At 51.1% G+C, this 16,751-nt stretch overlaps 1 protein-coding gene across 5 annotated transcripts in view; it reads left to right on the top strand.

Moving 5' to 3' along the window:
- Nucleotides 1–16,751, top strand: part of nfyc (nuclear transcription factor Y, gamma) — a 106,828-nt gene that overhangs the window by 71,498 nt on the left and 18,579 nt on the right. For all 5 annotated transcript variants that reach the window (XM_070899288.1, XM_070899287.1, XM_070899284.1 and 2 more), the window contains 2 exons: nucleotides 4,855–5,025; nucleotides 6,281–6,358. In XM_070899288.1, the coding sequence (XP_070755389.1) occupies nucleotides 4,855–5,025; nucleotides 6,281–6,358 (249 nt within the window). The remainder of the gene's footprint in view (nucleotides 1–4,854; nucleotides 5,026–6,280; nucleotides 6,359–16,751) is intronic.

Below are 16,751 nucleotides of genomic sequence, written 5' to 3'. Positions count from 1 at the left end.
TTAAGAAGGCATACGGAATACTTGCCTTTATTGGCCGAGGCATAGAATACAAGAGCAGGGAGGTTATGCTTGAACTGTATAAAACACTAGTTAGGCCACAGCTGGAGTACTGCGTGCAGTTCTGGTCACCACATTACAGGAAAGATGTGATTGCACTAGAGAGGGTACAGAGGAGATTTACCAGGATGTTATCTGGACTGGAGAATTTTAGCCATGAGGACAGATTGGATAGGCTGGGTTCATTTTCTTTGAAATAGAGGAGGCTGAGGGGAGACCTTATTGAGGTGTATAAAATTATGAGGGGTCTGGATAGAGCGGATAGGAAGGATCTATTTCCCTTAGCAGAGGGATCAACAACCAGGAGGCGTAGAATTAAAGTAATGGGGGGAGGTTTAGAGGGGGTTTGAGGGGAAATTTCTTCACCCGGAGGGTGGTGGGGGTCTGGAACTCACTGCCTGAAAGGGTGGTAGAGGCAGGAACCCTTACCACATTTTTTAAAACTTGGATGTACACTTGAAGTGCCGTAACCTACAGGGCTACGGACCCAGAGCTGGAAAGTGGGATCAGGCTGGATAGCTCTATGTTATCTGGCGCAGACACGATGGGTCGAAATGGCATCCTGTGCTGTAAATTTTTATGGTTCGCAAGAGTGTTATCAAACAAAATTGACACCAAGTCACACAAAGCGACATTAGGACAGGCGACCAAAAGCTTGCTCAGAGGTAGGTTTTACACATTAGATGTGTCTAAGTTTATTTTTCCTCGGCTCAGAAGGGGGGATGAGGAAGCCTGTTCCCATGGCTTTCCCTAACGGGCAATTACAGACAGTGAGGACGGTCCAAGCTGACCGGCCACTGTCGTCATCCTCCCGCTGGTGGGCACGGCTTCGCTCCAACGGTGTCCGAGCTACATCTCGCTGGGTGGGGAATCTGCCACGTCACGTTTGTTGAATCCCAAATCAACGGCCGTAGAATGAATGGGTCTCGCTGAATTTTAGGTCATTGATTTATAACATTTTGATGAGATAACAGCCTTGTAACTTTCCCTTGATATCTGTGCCTATTGAATAACTGTATTAATTTCCAAAGCCTGTCTCTGATCTTATAAGAGCATGTCAGTTCCCCCGTGCCCTGCCCCTTGCCCCGCGCCCTGCCCCTTCCCCCACGCCCCACTCATTAAAGAGACAATGTAGAGTCGCTTCATCCATTTTGAGACTCCTGGCAGTTTTGCGCTGAACTATTTCTTTTTATATCTGAACTCTCTGCTTTCTCAGATTTCAACTATTTTCACATTCAGCTTGTTCCTGGCTGCTGCTAAACTGCTCAGCAAGTTGAGTGTGTGAAGTCGGTCCATGTGGTAATCTCCATTTTTGTACAGTGTGTGATCTAGAAGATAGACATCCATCAGCTCTGTTAATACAAGTATCAGTTATCCAGGTATTGGGTTTTACTCCAACATTCACCTGCTGTGTAATGCATTCACTATCACTGTAAATTGTAGTTCATGTTCTACTTCTCCTTGCTTTATATTTACTGTTCTAGGGAAAGTTCCTTTTTGTATAGCTGCAGTGTAGCATATATTTTTGCCGATGACACCGATTCTTGCCGTACAGTACCCATTTGTTGCATTGAGTGCCAGTAATGACTGCCTTCCCCAGGCACAGGGACTCCACTACCAGATCAAGAATTAAAGTCTCGGCAGTTGTCCCAGTACCTCAAGTCTGTTCTCAGAATTTGCTACAATTGGAAATGTGCCAGTCGGTGTATGGTCTAACCCCGAGTTTTGTCATTTTCAATACAATAAATAAGGTCGCTTACAAACTAGCATGGATTTAGAACGAACACCTGCATTGCCAGCTGTGTTTATCTAATCTGACAGTACACACACTGGTGATTTATAAAACAAAACTTGTGATAGTGTATCATGTTGCACCGGCATGTGCACTTGCTGCAGAATTCTCCATAAAGTTGCTGTTGGGTTGGAGAATCTCAGCAGATGTTGCAGCAGAGGTGTCGTAAGCTTCAGCCTGCGTGTGCTGGCAGTATGGCCCTGAGTTCCACGGAACTTGGGATGGTTTGCACTTAATATTTCTTTAGTTTGTCTTGTTTGAATTTGTGTAGGCCAGGAGATTTGTCAAGCACTGTTTTTGGTACAGTATTGTTGACTCATTGCTAGACAGCACCTCCCAAACCCATGACCTCTACCACCTAGAAGGACAAGGGCAGCGGCAGCAGGTGCATGGGAACACCACCACCTCCACGTTCCCCTCCAAGTCACACACCATCCTGACTTGGAAATATGTCGCTGTTCCTTCATCGTCGCTGGGCCAAAGTCCTGGAACTCCCTCCCGAACAACGCTGTGGGAGTACCTTCACCACACAGACTGCAGTGGCTCACCACTATCTACTCAAGAGCAATTAGGGATGGGCAATAAATGCCGGCCTTGCCAGCGACGCCCACATCCCAGGAACAAATAAAGAAAAAAATCCTCAAACAGGAACGACAAGATCTGTTTTTATCTACGGCAAATATCAACAAATTATTGGGAGAATGGGATTTAAAATGTGAGATCCCCTACAGTACTGTTTGCAGATCCAGTGTTCCCACTTTGTGTGATCCATGTGCACTTGTGATTTTTTTAAATTTAAATTTGGGATGGGCAGCCAATGTGGTTTGCATAGTGTGCCGGGGCTCTGGCTGGATTGTGGTTTTGTGTTTAATTCACACCTAACATGGAGAGAGAAAATTCACCGGTGTACACTGGGCCTGTCTAAACAAGGGGACTGAGAGAGAAGTAGATTCATGAAAGAAAACTTGCATTTATATAGCACCTTTCACGACCACCGGATGTCTCAAAGCGCTTTACAGCCAATGAAGTACTTTTAGAATGTAGTCCCTGTTTGTAATGTTGGAAATGGCAGCCAATTTGTGCACAGCAAGCTCCCACAAATGGCAATGTGGTAATGACTAGATAATCTGTTTTTTGTTATGTTGATTGAGGGATAAATAGTGGCTAGGACACCGGGGATAACTCCACTACTCTTCTTCGAAATAGTGCCATGGGATCTACCCGAGAAAGTAGACGGGACCTTGGTTTGACGTTTCATCTGAGAGACGGCAGTCAGCCTAGGTTTATGCGATCAAGTCCCTGGAGTGGGACCTGAACCCACAACAAGAGGCGAGAGTGCTGCCCACTGAGCCACAACTGACGTGGGGCAGGGGTGAATATTAAACAAAACAGGGAGAAAATGAATACCTGTCTTTTTAGTTTTTAAAACCGGTCCTATTTGTGGTGTTTACAGTCTGTTTAATGAGGTACCAATAAAGATACAACTGCTGGAAACTGACATAAAAACAGAAACTGGTGGAAATGCACAACAGGTGTGATGAGGCAGATCAGTGCTTCAGGTGAGCTCCTCTGTCCTGGTGAAGGAGTCACCGAATGTTCGCTTGTCCTTTTCATATGATTTGCATTCACTTTTTCTTATTTCTTTCGTGTTTTGTAACCTTCCCTCCCTTTTCTCAGTGGTGTTTGAAGATCTGATATCGGTGCAGGGGATTCACAGTACCAACACTGTGCTGTAGTGTGTGTAAACATCCTACACTCTCAGCTGTGGGCTGACTGAGCTGGGAGAGGGATGTTTGCTCATTCTGACACAGGCTGAACAGCAACATGCCAGCAAGACACACGCAAAGGATTGTACCGGGTGTAGTAGGGGTTGTGTCAATCTTGTATCTACACAATGATTGATTTTAAGGGAGAGAAAGAGAATCTGTAAATGTGGAAACCTGAAATGTTGGAAATGCACATTGGGGCCTGTCAGCATCTGGATAAAAGACCTGTTAAACTTTGTTTGCTACCCTCTGGTTCACAGGCACTGTTAGCATGAGAGGCATCGATACTTGACCCGATGTTGTTCTCCCCACCTGTATGCTCATTTCAGCAGGAATGCTGGATAGTGATCAGGAACCCTGGCAACCTTTTTTTCTCTTCCTCTAACTGCTCCCCTTGCCACACCCCCTCCCCCAAAGGGTACCGAAGTCAATTATGGAGTCCAATTGCTGCAAAGACTAAGATTGAACCCAGGTCCCTCCTAGTCTGTGTGGTTCATTCCCAGGCTCTGTTACATTCTATTAAAGCACCCAATAATCTTATGTTGCAAGGGTTGCTAGTATGATCATTGGCAAATTGCTGTGCATTATGCTTCAGAATCCCAGGTGAGGGGTAACACTGAGGCATGACCTACTCCAGTGAAGGGGGCTGCGTGCAATGCTCCCCCACTCGTGATGTGGCTGAAATAGAATGTTGTGCTGTCACAGTAAGGAACACACACAAGCAGTTGCAAACAGTTGTTAAGCATGGTAACAGGTGGCTGAAGGCAGCCAGGAGGTGTACAGAAATTATGATCAGTCTGTTACACTTACCCTTAAATGGACATTGTCCTGGTGAGTTTTGAAAGTGATGCATTTTCCATACTACCTGGGAGCGAAGGTGGAGCTCCACGTCACCTAGTTGCCACCCGAGTGGTAGAGTAACGATCCTGTTTGGGAATGAGTAACTGCTGGTTTGAAGTGCTAACGCTCTATTGTGTAGCCCGTGGGAAATGGCTACATATCAAGTACTGGTGCAGATTAAATTTGGAGTGTCCCTGTTTCAAGTACAGTACCATACCACCAGCTTCAGGATAATGTACTTGCTATCTACGGTCCAAGAATCTGCTACTTTGGTTACATGTCTGGGCTGAGATTAGTTTTATCCCACTGTTGCATCACTTTAGTTAACAGAGGAATAGCAAACCTCCGCTCTGCCTCACCTCTGGTAGATTGACTTTGCATTTTGCTTTTGTACGACAGGAGGAAGTCCGTCAGGCAGTTCCAACCTCGGAGCAGGTGCAGTACTATTTCACGTTGGCCCAGCAGCCCACAACTGTACACTTACAGGGGCAGCAACAAGCACAGCAGGGCTCTGGTGGCACAACCATTCAGCCAAGTCAGATCATCATTGGACAGCCGCAGCAGGGCCAGGTAGGCTCCGAGGAGCAGCAAACGGTTCTTTTAATGAAAAACTCCACTCGGAGTCAAATCCTTCGAGCATTGCTGTTCCTCAAACGGTTCATCGAACCCATAGCAATCATGAACACTGAAAGCTGGTTCCTTGTCTTTTCTCGTTACATATTCACTCGGTCTCGAGTTATCTAGATTTCCAGGTGTTTCATGCTGTGGTTACAGTGAGAGCGGATAGTCCACGGGATAGATCAAAAAAAAAATTTATCTGACCACTGTAAATCTCAAATTGAGCTTGTATTATCGGCATAATTCAGATCTTAAAAAATAAAAAATGTATTTTCATCTTGTCTTTTACTAGACTTTTGGAAGCCCCCAATTGCAGCTTTCCCAATGGTTCACTGGCTAGCTAAGTGTAGTATAGTGCTGTGTCATACACTCCGAGCCCGGCATGTGAGCTCCGCAGCCCTTGGCTAGAGAAGGCATGATCTGCCACAACTCCAGCTGCTGCTCTTGTATCCACTGCTGGACAGTGCACGGGTGTTGAATTCCAATGATGATACGGCTGGACTTGGCTATTCACCCCCCACCACCATATAGTTCAATAGCCAGCAGACACTTGCTGTTTGAGCAGGAGCACAGAACTGCCACTTGGGCAAGATCCCGGTTAGCTGGAGACATGTCGAATCCTCCCCCAACATGCAAGATGTGAAAAAGAGAGAAGATCAGCATAAGAAAGGGCAGCGGGAACATCTGGTCAGCTTAGGCCAGTAAACGGCGCTCTTCAGCTCATCCCAAGGCAAGTCCAGTTGGCTTTGTTTTTGCTGACAGCTGCAGAAATTTTCTCTGCAGTTTTGGACATATGTGGTTGAGAGATTAGTGAGCATGTGAAAAAGTATGGCTTTTTCTCCACGTGAGCCAGTGACTTTGGTTGGAATTTAGTTTATTTTAGTTAAAGCTCCGATATATAAATGTATTTTTCACATTCCCAGCCGCCAAACATTATTGTCATGTCCTTGGAAAATGTAAATGTTACCGCTTGTAGCGGCCCAGTACTGTCACCACATTGAACCCATTGGCTGCAGGTCATGGGAGAGTGGTACGTCTGTGTGTGCCATTTTCTTGTACCCTGCTGTGTATGGAATAGAACATTACTGGTTGTCTTTGCTGATAGTGTGCCACTGTGATGAAGTCTGTGTGATTTAATGTGTAATATTTATGTACTGAAGTCCTTGAGCTGCGGAGAAGCCAATAGTTTGAACTGTTGCTTTGACAGGTAGTGCAAGGAACCACCGTACAGCAGCTACAGCAAGTGCAGGTGGCGCAGTCCCAGACTACAACATCATCCATCACGGTAAATCACGCTCCCACTGGATAAGCAGCATATATACGCTCTTCGAACTTGCTCACTTTATGCAACTCCCTACCTTGATGTATAGCACAATGTCAATACATGTATTCGCTGTGTACTTAAGCACCGGAATTCCCCCTCTAAACCTCCGTCTCGCTTTCCTCCTTTAACTCGCTCCTTAAAACCTACATCTTTGACCAAGTTTTTGGTCACCTGTCCTAATTTGTCCTCATGTAGCACGGTGTTTTGTTTGGTAATGTTCTTGTGAAGTGCCTTGGGATGTTTTACTACATTAAATGCAAGTTATTGTTGTATCATGCAAGTATTGTACATGAGTTGTACAGGGAGGGTGGGATATACCTTCACAAGATGATTCCTCCAAAACCGAAATGGTTTGTGTTCCCAAGATTGGTGTTCCACCTTGGTGGATTAGCAGAACCATCATCATCATAGGCGGTCCCTCAAAACAAGGATAGAAACATAGAAAATAGGAGCAGGAGTAGGCCATTCGGCCCTTTGAGCCCGCACCGCCATTCAATGAGTTCATGGCTGAACATGCAACTTCAGTACCGCATTTCTGCTTTCTCACCATACCCCTTGATCCCCCGAGTAGTAAGGACTACATCTAACTCCTTTTTGAATATATTTAGTGAATTGGCCTCAACAACTTTCTGTGGTAGAGAATTCCACAGGTTCACAATTCTCTGAGTGAAGAAGTTTCTCCTCATCTCGGTCCTAAATGGCTTACCCCTTATCCTCAGACTGTGACCCCTGGTTCTGGACTTCCCCAACATTGTGAACATTCTTCCTGCATCTAACCTGTCTGAACCCGTCAGAATTTTAAACGTTTCTATGAGATCCCCTCTCATTCTTCAGAACTCCAGTGAATACAAGCCCAGTTGATCCAGTCTTTCTTGATATGTCAGTCCCGCCATCCCGGGAATCAGTCTGGTGAACCTTCGCTGCACTCCCTCAATAGCAAGAATGTCCTTCCTCAAGTTATGAGACCAAAACTACATAATACTCCAGGTGTGGCCTCACCAAGGCCCTGTACAACTGTAGTAACACCTCCTTGCCCCTGTACTCAAATCCCCTCGCTATGAAGGCCAACATGCCATTTGCTTTCTTAACCGCCTGCTGTACCTGCATGCCAACCTTCAATGACTGATGTACCATGACACCCAGGTCTCGTTGCACCTCCCTTTTCCTAATCTGTCACCATTCAGATAATAGTCTGTCTCTTTGTTTTTACCACCAAAGTGGATAACCTCACATTTATCCACATTAAACTTCATCTGCCATGCATTTGCCCACTCGCCTAACTTATCCAAGTCACTGCAGCTTCATAGCATCCTCCTCGCAGCTCACACTGCCACCCAACTTAGTGTCATCTGCAAATTTGGAGACACTACATTTAATCCCCTCGTCTAAATCATTAATGTACAATGTAAACAGCTGGGGCCCCAGCACAGAACCTTGCAGTACCCCACTACTCACTGCCTGCCTTTCTGAAAAGTACCCATTTACTCCTACTCTTTGCTTCCTGTCTGCCAACCAGCTCTCAATCCACGTCAGCATACTACCCCCAATCCCACGTGCTTTAACTTTGCACATTAATCTCTTGTGTGGGACCTTGTCGAAAGCCTTCTGAAAGTCCAAATACACCACATCAACTGGTTCTCCCTTGTCCACTCTACTGGAAACATCCTCAAAAAATTCCAGAAGATTTGTCAAGCATGATTTCCCTTTCACAAATCCATGTTGACTTGGACCTATCATGTCACCTCTTTCCAAATGCGCTGCTATGACATCCTTAATAATTGATTTCATCATTTTACCCACTACCGACATCAGGCTGACTGGTCTATAATTCTCTGTTTTCTCTCCCTCCTTTTTTAAAAAGTGGGGTTACATTAGGATGACTTGCTTCCACGCCAAAAAGGGATGCGTTCACAGGTGTTTCAATGAAGGACCTAATATTCCAGGTCCTGAACTACATGTTGAAGGGTGAAAGATGCCTGTGCGTGGATTTTTTTAACGTGTGGTGACCGTTGAACACCAGCCACCACATGGGCTTGACAGTCACCCTGTTGATGACATACATTCAGTGTTATCGCTGAAGTAAATTATAATGATGGGCGCACAAAATTATTGTGTTATGTCGACTTGAACTGTGAGAAAGACCAAGAGCACACCTGCTATCCTTCCAAGCAGAGTTTGTATCTGGAGAGAGCATGGATATCACTAGCGGAAGTACTGGTGGTTACAGCTTGTTCATGGTGCTGTGGTCATTTGAGACCATGAATTGAGTGTGGCACAAGATGTGTACAGTACAGGCAATTGTGTGTCGGTATCAAATGTAAACACACCTAATGCCAAAGCTATAAACACAGCCGTTTCAAATCCAGTTGAGTTATTTTACAATCTCGGGTAGTGGAGGAGTTTCCCACCTCACAGATAATGGAAGTTAGCAGTTAAATGAGAATCCTCCTGATTTGACACAGTTGGTTAAACTTCTAATTGGTCTGTTTCGATTAGATTACTTGATCAAATTCCCAGCCTGTGCAGATAAAGCCTTGCTTTGTATTCTTAAGAGAATACTGCACCCTACTTCCAGTGGTTTCCCAAAAGGCTGACTGCTGCTTGTTTTGTGACTCAAATCTAAGTATCGTAGTTTTTAAAATCATAGTGCACAGAAGGAGGCCATTGAGAGAGTGGTTAAAAGTTTGTGCATTTAGCAAAGTGTAAGAATTTAAAATGTTAGCTTAGTTTGCATAGCTTGAAGGTACTGAGAAGTTTTCTGTTCCATTAGGCTGGCCTGTGCAATGAGGTTCCTTCCTTCTGTTATAATCCTGGTGCAATTGAATGCCATATGGCCCATCATGCCTCTGTTGGCTCTTTGAAAGAGCTATCCAATTAGTCGTACTCCCCTGTCCTTTCCTTATAAACGTGCAATTTTTTCCTTTTCAAATATTTATCCAATTCCCTTTGAATGTTGCTATTGAATCTGCTTCCACCGCCCTTTCAGGCAGTGCGTTCCAGATCACAACTCGCTGTGTAAAAGACTTGTCCTCATCTCACCACTGGCTCTTTTTTTGCTAATTGTCTTAAATCTGTGTCCTCCTGCCAGTGGAAAACGTTTGTCCCGAAGTACTCCATCAAAACCCCTCAACATTTTGAAAAGTAAATAAATTCTACTAGAAACGACATATCCCGATAACTACTTGCCTGGCTCACAAACCCAGAGTCAGTTACAAATTGGTTTTAAATCCCACATTTGTATTTTAGCTGACTTATGGGAAACAATGTCCTAAAATGCCAGGGACTTCTTATGGTCAACGAGGCACCATTGTATTACAGTTTTCAACAAATGTGTGCAAACACTGCCACAAAAATAAACCCCTCTCTCTCTGTCCTCACTCTCTCTCTCTGTCCTCACTCTCTCTCTCTGTCCTCACTCTCTCTCTCTGTCCTCACTCTCTCTCTCTGTCCTCACTCTCTCTCTCTCTCTCCCTCTTCGCTCGCTCGCTCGCTCTCTCTCTGCTCGCTCGCTCTCTCTCTCTGCTTGCTCGCTCTCTCTCAGCTTGCTCGCTCTCTCTCTCTGCTTGCTCGCTCTCTCTCTCTGCTTGCTCGCTCTCTCTCTCTGCTTGCTCGCTCTCTCTCTCTGCTTGCTCGCTCTCTCTCTCTGCTTGCTCGCTCTCTCTCTCTGCTTGCTCTCTCTCTCTCTCTGCTTGCTCTCTCTCTCTGCTTGCTTGCTCTCTCTCTGCTCGCTCTCTCTCTCTCTGCTCGCTCTCTCTCTCTCTCTGCTCGCTCTCTCTCTCTGCTCGCTCTCTCTCTGCTTGCTCTCTCTCTGCTTGCTCTCTCTCTGCTTGCTCGCTCTCTCTCTCTCTGCTCGCTCTCTCTCTCTCTGCTCGCTCTCTCTCTCTCTGCTCGCTCGCTCTCTCTCTGCTCGCTCGCTCTCTCTCTGCTCGCTCGCTCTCTCTCTGCTCGCTCGCTCTCTCTCTCTGCTCGCTCGCGCTCTCTCTGCTCGCTCGCTCTCTCTCTGCTCGCTCGCTCTCTCTCTGCTCGCTCGCTCTCTCTCTGCTCGCTCGCTCTCTCTCTCTGCTCGCTCGCTCTCTCTGCTCGCTCGCTCTCTCTGCTCGCTCGCTCTCTCTGCTCGCTCGCTCTCTCTGCTCGCGCTCTCTCTGCTCGCGCTCTCTCTGCTCGCGCTCTCTCTGCTCGCGCTCTCTCTGCTCGCGCTCTCTCTGCTCGCGCTCTCTCTGCTCGCGCTCTCTCTGCTCGCGCTCTCTCTGCTCGCGCTCTCTCTGCTCGCGCTCTCTCTGCTCGCGCTCTCTCTGCTCGCGCTCTCTCTGCTCGCGCTCTCTCTGCTCGCGCTCTCTCTGCTCGCGCTCTCTCTGCTCGCGCTCTCTCTGCTCGCTCGCTCTCTCTGCTCGCTCTCTCTCTGCTCGCTCGCTCTCTCTCTGCTCGCTCGCTCTCTCTCTGCTCGCTCTCTCTCTGCTCGCTCTCTCTCTGCTCGCTCTCTCTCTGCTCGCTCGCTCTCTCTCTGCTCGCTCGCTCTCTGCTCGCTCGCTCTCTCTCTGCTCGCTCGCTCTCTCTCTGCTCGCTCGCTCTCTCTCTGCTCGCTCGCTCTCTCGCTGCTCGCTCGCTCTCTCGCTGCTCGCTCGCTCTCTCTCTGCTCGCTCGCTCTCTCTCCGCTCGCTCTCTCTGCTCGCTCGCTCGCGCTCTCTGCTCGCTCTCTCTGCTCGCTCTCTCTCTCTGCTCGCTCGCTCTCTCTGCTCGCTCTCTCTGCTCGCTCTCTCTCTGCTCGCTCGCTCTCTCTCTGCTCGCTCTCTCTCTGCTCGCTCTCTCTCTGCTCGCTCTCTCTCTGCTCGCTCTCTCTCTGCTCGCTCTCTCTCTGCTCGCTCTCTCTCTGCTCGCTCTCTCTCTGCTCGCTCTCTCTCTGCTCGCTCTCTCTCTGCTCGCTCTCTCTCTGCTCGCTCTCTCTCTGCTCGCTCTCTCTCTCTGCTCGCTCTCTCTCTGCTCGCTCGCTCGCTCTCTCTCCGCTCGCTCGCTCTCTGCTCGCTCGCTCTCTCTCTGCTCGCTCGCTCTCTCTCTCTCTCTGCTCGCTCGCTCTCTCTCTGCTCGCTCTCTCTCTCTCTGCTCGCTCTCTCTCTCTCTGCTCGCTCTCTCTCTCTCTGCTCGCTCTCTCTCTCTCTGCTCGCTCTCGCTCTCTCTGCTCGCTCGCTCTCTGCTCGCTCGCTCTCTCTCTGCTCGCTCTCTCTCTGCTCGCTCTCTCTCTGCTCGCTCTCTCTCTGCTCGCTCTCTCTCTGCTCGCTCTCTCTCTCTGCTCGCTCTCTTCTCTCTGCTCGCTCGCTCTCTCTCTGCTCGCTCGCTCTCTCTCTGCTCGCTCGCTCTCTCTCTGCTCGCTCGCTCTCTCTCTGCTCGCTCGCTCTCTCTCTGCTCGCTCGCTCTCTCTCTGCTCGCTCGCTCGCTCGCTCTCTCTCTCTGCTCGCTCGCTCTCTCTGCTCTCTCTCTGATCGCTCGCTCGCTCGCTCTCTCTCTGCTCGCTCGCTCTCTCTCTCTCTGCTCGCTCGCTCTCTCTCTCTGCTCTCTCGCTCTCTCTCTCTGCTCTCTCGCTCGCTCTCTCTGCTTGCTCGCTCTCTCTCTCCTCGCTCGCTCTCTCTCTGCTCGCTCTCTCTGCTCGCTCGCTCGCTCTCTCTCTCTCTGCTCGCTCGCTCTCTCTCTCTGCTCGCTCGCTCTCTGCTCGCTCTCTCTGCTTGCTCGCTCTCTCTCTCCTCGCTCGCTCTCTCTCTGCTCGCTCTCTCTCTCTCTGCTCGCTCGCTCTCTCTCTGCTCGCTCGCTCTCTCTCTGCTCGCTCTCTCTCTGCTCGCTCGCTCTCTCTCTGCTCGCTCGCTCTCTCTCTGCTCGCTCGCTCTCTCTCTGCTCGCTCTCTCTCTGCTCGCTCTCTCTCCGCTCGCTCTCTCTGCTCGCTCGCTCGCGCTCTCTGCTCGCTCGCTCGCGCTCTCTGCTCGCTCGCTCTCTCTCTCTGCTCGCTCTCTCTCTCTGCTCGCTCTCTCTCTGCTCGCTCGCTCTCTCTCTGCTCGCTCGCTCTCTCTCTGCTCGCTCGCTCTCTCTCTGCTCGCTCTCTCTCTGCTCGCTCTCTCTCTGCTCGCTCTCTCTCTGCTCGCTCTCTCTCTGCTCGCTCTCTCTCTGCTCGCTCTCTCTCTGCTCGCTCGCTCTCTGCTCGCTCGCTCTCTCTCTGCTCGCTCGCTCTCTCTCTGCTCGCTCGCTCGCTCTCTCTCTGCTCGCTCGCTCGCTCTCTCTCTGCTCGCTCTCACTCTCTGCTCGCGCTCTCTCTGCTCGCGCTCTCTCTGCTCGCGCTCTCTCTGCTCGCGCTCTCTCTGCTCGCGCTCTCTCTGCTCGCGCTCTCTCTGCTCGCTCGCTCTCTCTGCTCGCGCTCGCTCTCTCTCTGCTCGCTCTCTCTCTGCTCGCTCGCTCGCTCTCTCTCTGCTCGCTCTCAATCTCTGCTCGCGCTCTCTCTGCTCGCGCTCTCTCTGCTCGCGCTCTCTCTGCTCGCGCTCTCTCTGCTCGCGCTCTCTCTGCTCGCTCGCTCTCTCTGCTCGCGCTCGCTCTGCTCGCGCTCTCTCTCCTCGCTCGCTCTCTCTCTCTCTGCTCGCTCTCTCTCTGCTCGCTCGCTCTCTCTGCTCGCTCGCTCTCTGCTCGCTCGCTCTCTCTCTGCTCGCTCGCTCTCTCTCTGCTCGCTCGCTCTCTCTCTGCTCGCTCGCTCTCTCTCTGCTCGCTCGCTCTCTCTCTGCTCGCTCGCTCTCTCTCTGCTCGCTCGCTCTCTCTCTGCTCGCTCGCTCTCTCTCTGCTCGCTCGCTCTCTCTCTGCTCGCTCGCTCTCTCTCTCTCTCTCTGCTCGCTCTCTCTCTCTCTGCTCGCTCGCTCTCTCTGCTCGCTCGCTCTCTCTGCTCGCTCGCTCTCTCTCTGCTCGCTCGCTCTCTCTCTGCTCGCTCGCTCTCTCTCTGCTCGCTCGCTCTCTCTCTGCTCGCTCGCTCGCTCGCTCGCTCTCTCTCTCTGCTCGCTCGCTCTCTCTGCTCTCTCTCTGATCGCTCGCTCGCTCGCTCTCTCTCTGCTCGCTCGCTCTCTCTGCTCTCTCTCTGATCGCTCGCTCGCTCGCTCTCTCTCTGCTCGCTCGCTCTCTCTCTCTCTGCTCGCTCGCTCTCTCTCTCTGCTCTCTCGCTCTCTCTCTCTGCTCTCTCGCTCGCTCTCTCTGCTTGCTCGCTCTCTCTCTCCTCGCTCGCTCTCTCTCTGCTCGCTCTCTCTGCTCGCTCGCTCGCTCTCTCTCTCTCTGCTCGCTCGCTCTCTCTCTCTGCTCGCTCGCTCTCTGCTCGCTCTCTCTGCTTGCTCGCTCTCTCTCTCCTCGCTCGCTCTCTCTCTCCTCGCTCGCTCTCTCTCTGCTCGCTCTCTCTCTCTCTGCTCGCTCGCTCTCTCTCTGCTCGCTCGCTCTCTCTCTGCTCGCTCTCTCTCTGCTCGCTCGCTCTCTCTCTGCTCGCTCGCTCTCTCTCTGCTCGCTCGCTCTCTCTCTGCTCGCTCTCTCTCTGCTCGCTCTCTCTCCGCTCGCTCTCTCTGCTCGCTCGCTCGCGCTCTCTGCTCGCTCGCTCGCGCTCTCTGCTCGCTCGCTCTCTCTCTCTGCTCGCTCTCTCTCTCTGCTCGCTCTCTCTCTGCTCGCTCGCTCTCTCTCTGCTCGCTCTCTCTCTGCTCGCTCTCTCTCTGCTCGCTCTCTCTCTGCTCGCTCTCTCTCTGCTCGCTCTCTCTCTGCTCGCTCTCTCTCTGCTCGCTCTCTCTCTGCTCGCTCTCTCTCTGCTCGCTCGCTCTCTCTCTGCTCGCTCGCTCTCTCTCTGCTCGCTCGCTCTCTCTCTGCTCGCTCGCTCGCTCTCTCTCTGCTCGCTCTCACTCTCTGCTCGCGCTCTCTCTGCTCGCGCTCTCTCTGCTCGCTCGCTCTCTCTGCTCGCGCTCGCTCTGCTCGCGCTCTCTCTCCTCGCTCGCTCTCTCTCTCTCTGCTCGCTCTCTCTCTGCTCGCTCGCTCGCTCTCTCTCTGCTCGCTCTCAATCTCTGCTCGCGCTCTCTCTGCTCGCTCGCTCTCTCTGCTCGCGCTCGCTCTGCTCGCGCTCTCTCTCCTCGCTCGCTCTCTCTCTCTCTGCTCGCTCTCTCTCTGCTCGCTCGCTCTCTCTGCTCGCTCGCTCTCTGCTCGCTCGCTCTCTCTCTGCTCGCTCGCTCTCTCTCTGCTCGCTCGCTCTCTCTCTGCTCGCTCGCTCTCTCTCTGCTCGCTCGCTCTCTCTCTGCTCGCTCGCTCTCTCTCTGCTCGCTCGCTCTCTCTCTGCTCGCTCGCTCTCTCTCTGCTCGCTCGCTCTCTCTGCTCGCTCGCTCTCTGCTCGCTCGCTCTCTCTCTGCTCGCTCTCTCTCTGCTCGCTCTCTCTCTGCTCGCTCTCTCTCTGCTCGCTCTCTCTCTGCTCGCTCTCTCTGCTCGCGCTCTCTCTCCTCGCTCGCTCTCTCTCTCTCTGCTCGCTCTCTCTCTGCTCGCTCGCTCTCTCTCCTCGCTCGCTCTCTCTCTCTCTGCTCGCTCTCTCTCTGCTCGCTCGCTCTCTCTGCTCGCTCTCTCTCTGCTCGCTCGCTCTCTCTCTGCTCGCTCGCTCTCTCTCTGCTCGCTCGCTCTCTCTCTGCTCGCTCGCTCTCTCTCTGCTCGCTCGCTCTCTCTCTGCTCGCTCGCTCTCTCTCTGCTCGCTCGCTCTCTCTCTGCTCGCTCGCTCTCTCTCTGCTCGCTCGCTCTCTCTCTGCTCGCTCGCTCTCTCTCTCTCTCTCTCTGCTCGCTCTCTCTCTCTCTGCTCGCTCTCTCTCTCTCTGCTCGCTCGCTCTCTCTGCTCGCTCGCTCTCTCTCTGCTCGCTCTCTCTCTGCTCGCTCTCTCTCTGCTCGCTCTCTCTCTGCTCGCTCTCTCTCTGCTCGCTCTCTCTCTGCTCGCTCTCTCTCTGCTCGCTCTCTCTCTGCTCGCTCTCTCTCTGCTCGCTCTCTCTCTGCTCGCTCTCTCTCTGCTCGCTCTCTCTCTGCTCGCTCTCTGCTCTCTCTCGCTCGCTCGCTCGCTCTCTCTCTCTGCTCGCTCGCTCTCTCTGCTCTCTCTCTACTCGCTCGCTCTCTCTCTGCTCGCCCGCTCTCCCCCTCTCCTTCACCCGTTCCCCCTCTCCTTCGCGCGCTCCCCCTCTCCTTCGCGCGCTCCCCCCTCTCTCCCCTTGCACTTCCACCCTTAAACTTCCAACTAGAACATTCAAAAATACCCTGTCTTGCAAAGTGCCTCAAGTTTGTGTATGGATATATTAATCAATTATAATTTGCGACATGTTCAGCTTTCCGATTTTAGTTTCTGTTTAAATGGAAGTTCTCTACCTGACACGTTTCCCAATCCTTTCTCAGACTAGGTGGGTATTTCCAGCACTTTTTATTTTAATCCCAATGTTGTTGATGATTAATAGTACAAGTGGACTATGTTCCCTCTAATTTATTTTTTGGGTACATGGCCCATTCAGATTTCCACGCATGCACCGTTTTTCCCAATTGTTCAGCTGGCAAGTGGCCTGTTCAGGGCCTCCCAGACTGCCGTGCAGCTTAATGGGAACTTTGGACGTGGGATATGCCAGTAGTTAACATGAAAGCACTGTGCGCCCAACAGGGAGGGAAAAACTCAAATCTCTGACTCAGCTTTGCACTTGGTCTTTTGGGGTTTGGCTGGGGGAAGAGAGAGAGGTGCTAGACCCAAATATTTTCTAATGCCAGGCCAGGAATTTAAAGCACAGTTTGGAATTTATAGGTTTGTATTGTACAAAAATAAAACCAGAAAGTACTCACCAGACAGCCTTTCCTTTCCTTTCCCTTCTCAGTCAGGCTTGCTTTAAACCAGAAGGAAATGTGTAAGAAATAAGAGTAGAAATGGTCTTGTTTGCAGTGGGCTAACATTGTACCTCCCTGTATCTGGGGCCCAGACAGTGTGCAGCTCCCACTCGGTGCCCTTGGTGCTAGCCGCTGACTGCTCTTGTAGCGCTCGGGCTGGGTTCTGTCTGTCCACAGCGTTATGGAATCCAGTGAGTGGGAGCCGACTGCGCAGTGAGCACAGTGCCAAGAGATAACCTCTGATCTTGTTTTCTTTTGTCTTAAAGCAAGCCTAAGAAAAGGCAAGGCTTTTGGAGGGGCTAGGTTCCATGTAAAATAGTTCGGCACCTGTGGCTGGCTATTTTATTTTCACTCCAGTGCCAGTCTCCTGATCCACCCTCTTCACATTAAACCATGTTCCCCGAGGCCGGAGGTGGGGTGGCTGCTAACCAGGCAGCTCCCCGTGCACTGGAGATTTGAAATTGCTGTTTGAAGGGAA

The sequence above is a fragment of the Pristiophorus japonicus genome, chromosome 14, assembly GCF_044704955.1.
Source record: "Pristiophorus japonicus isolate sPriJap1 chromosome 14, sPriJap1.hap1, whole genome shotgun sequence".
In the NCBI taxonomy this organism is placed as follows: domain Eukaryota; kingdom Metazoa; phylum Chordata; class Chondrichthyes; family Pristiophoridae; genus Pristiophorus; species Pristiophorus japonicus.
The sequence above is the reverse complement of the archived record's forward strand: the minus strand, read 5'-3'. Positions and strand labels throughout refer to the sequence as shown.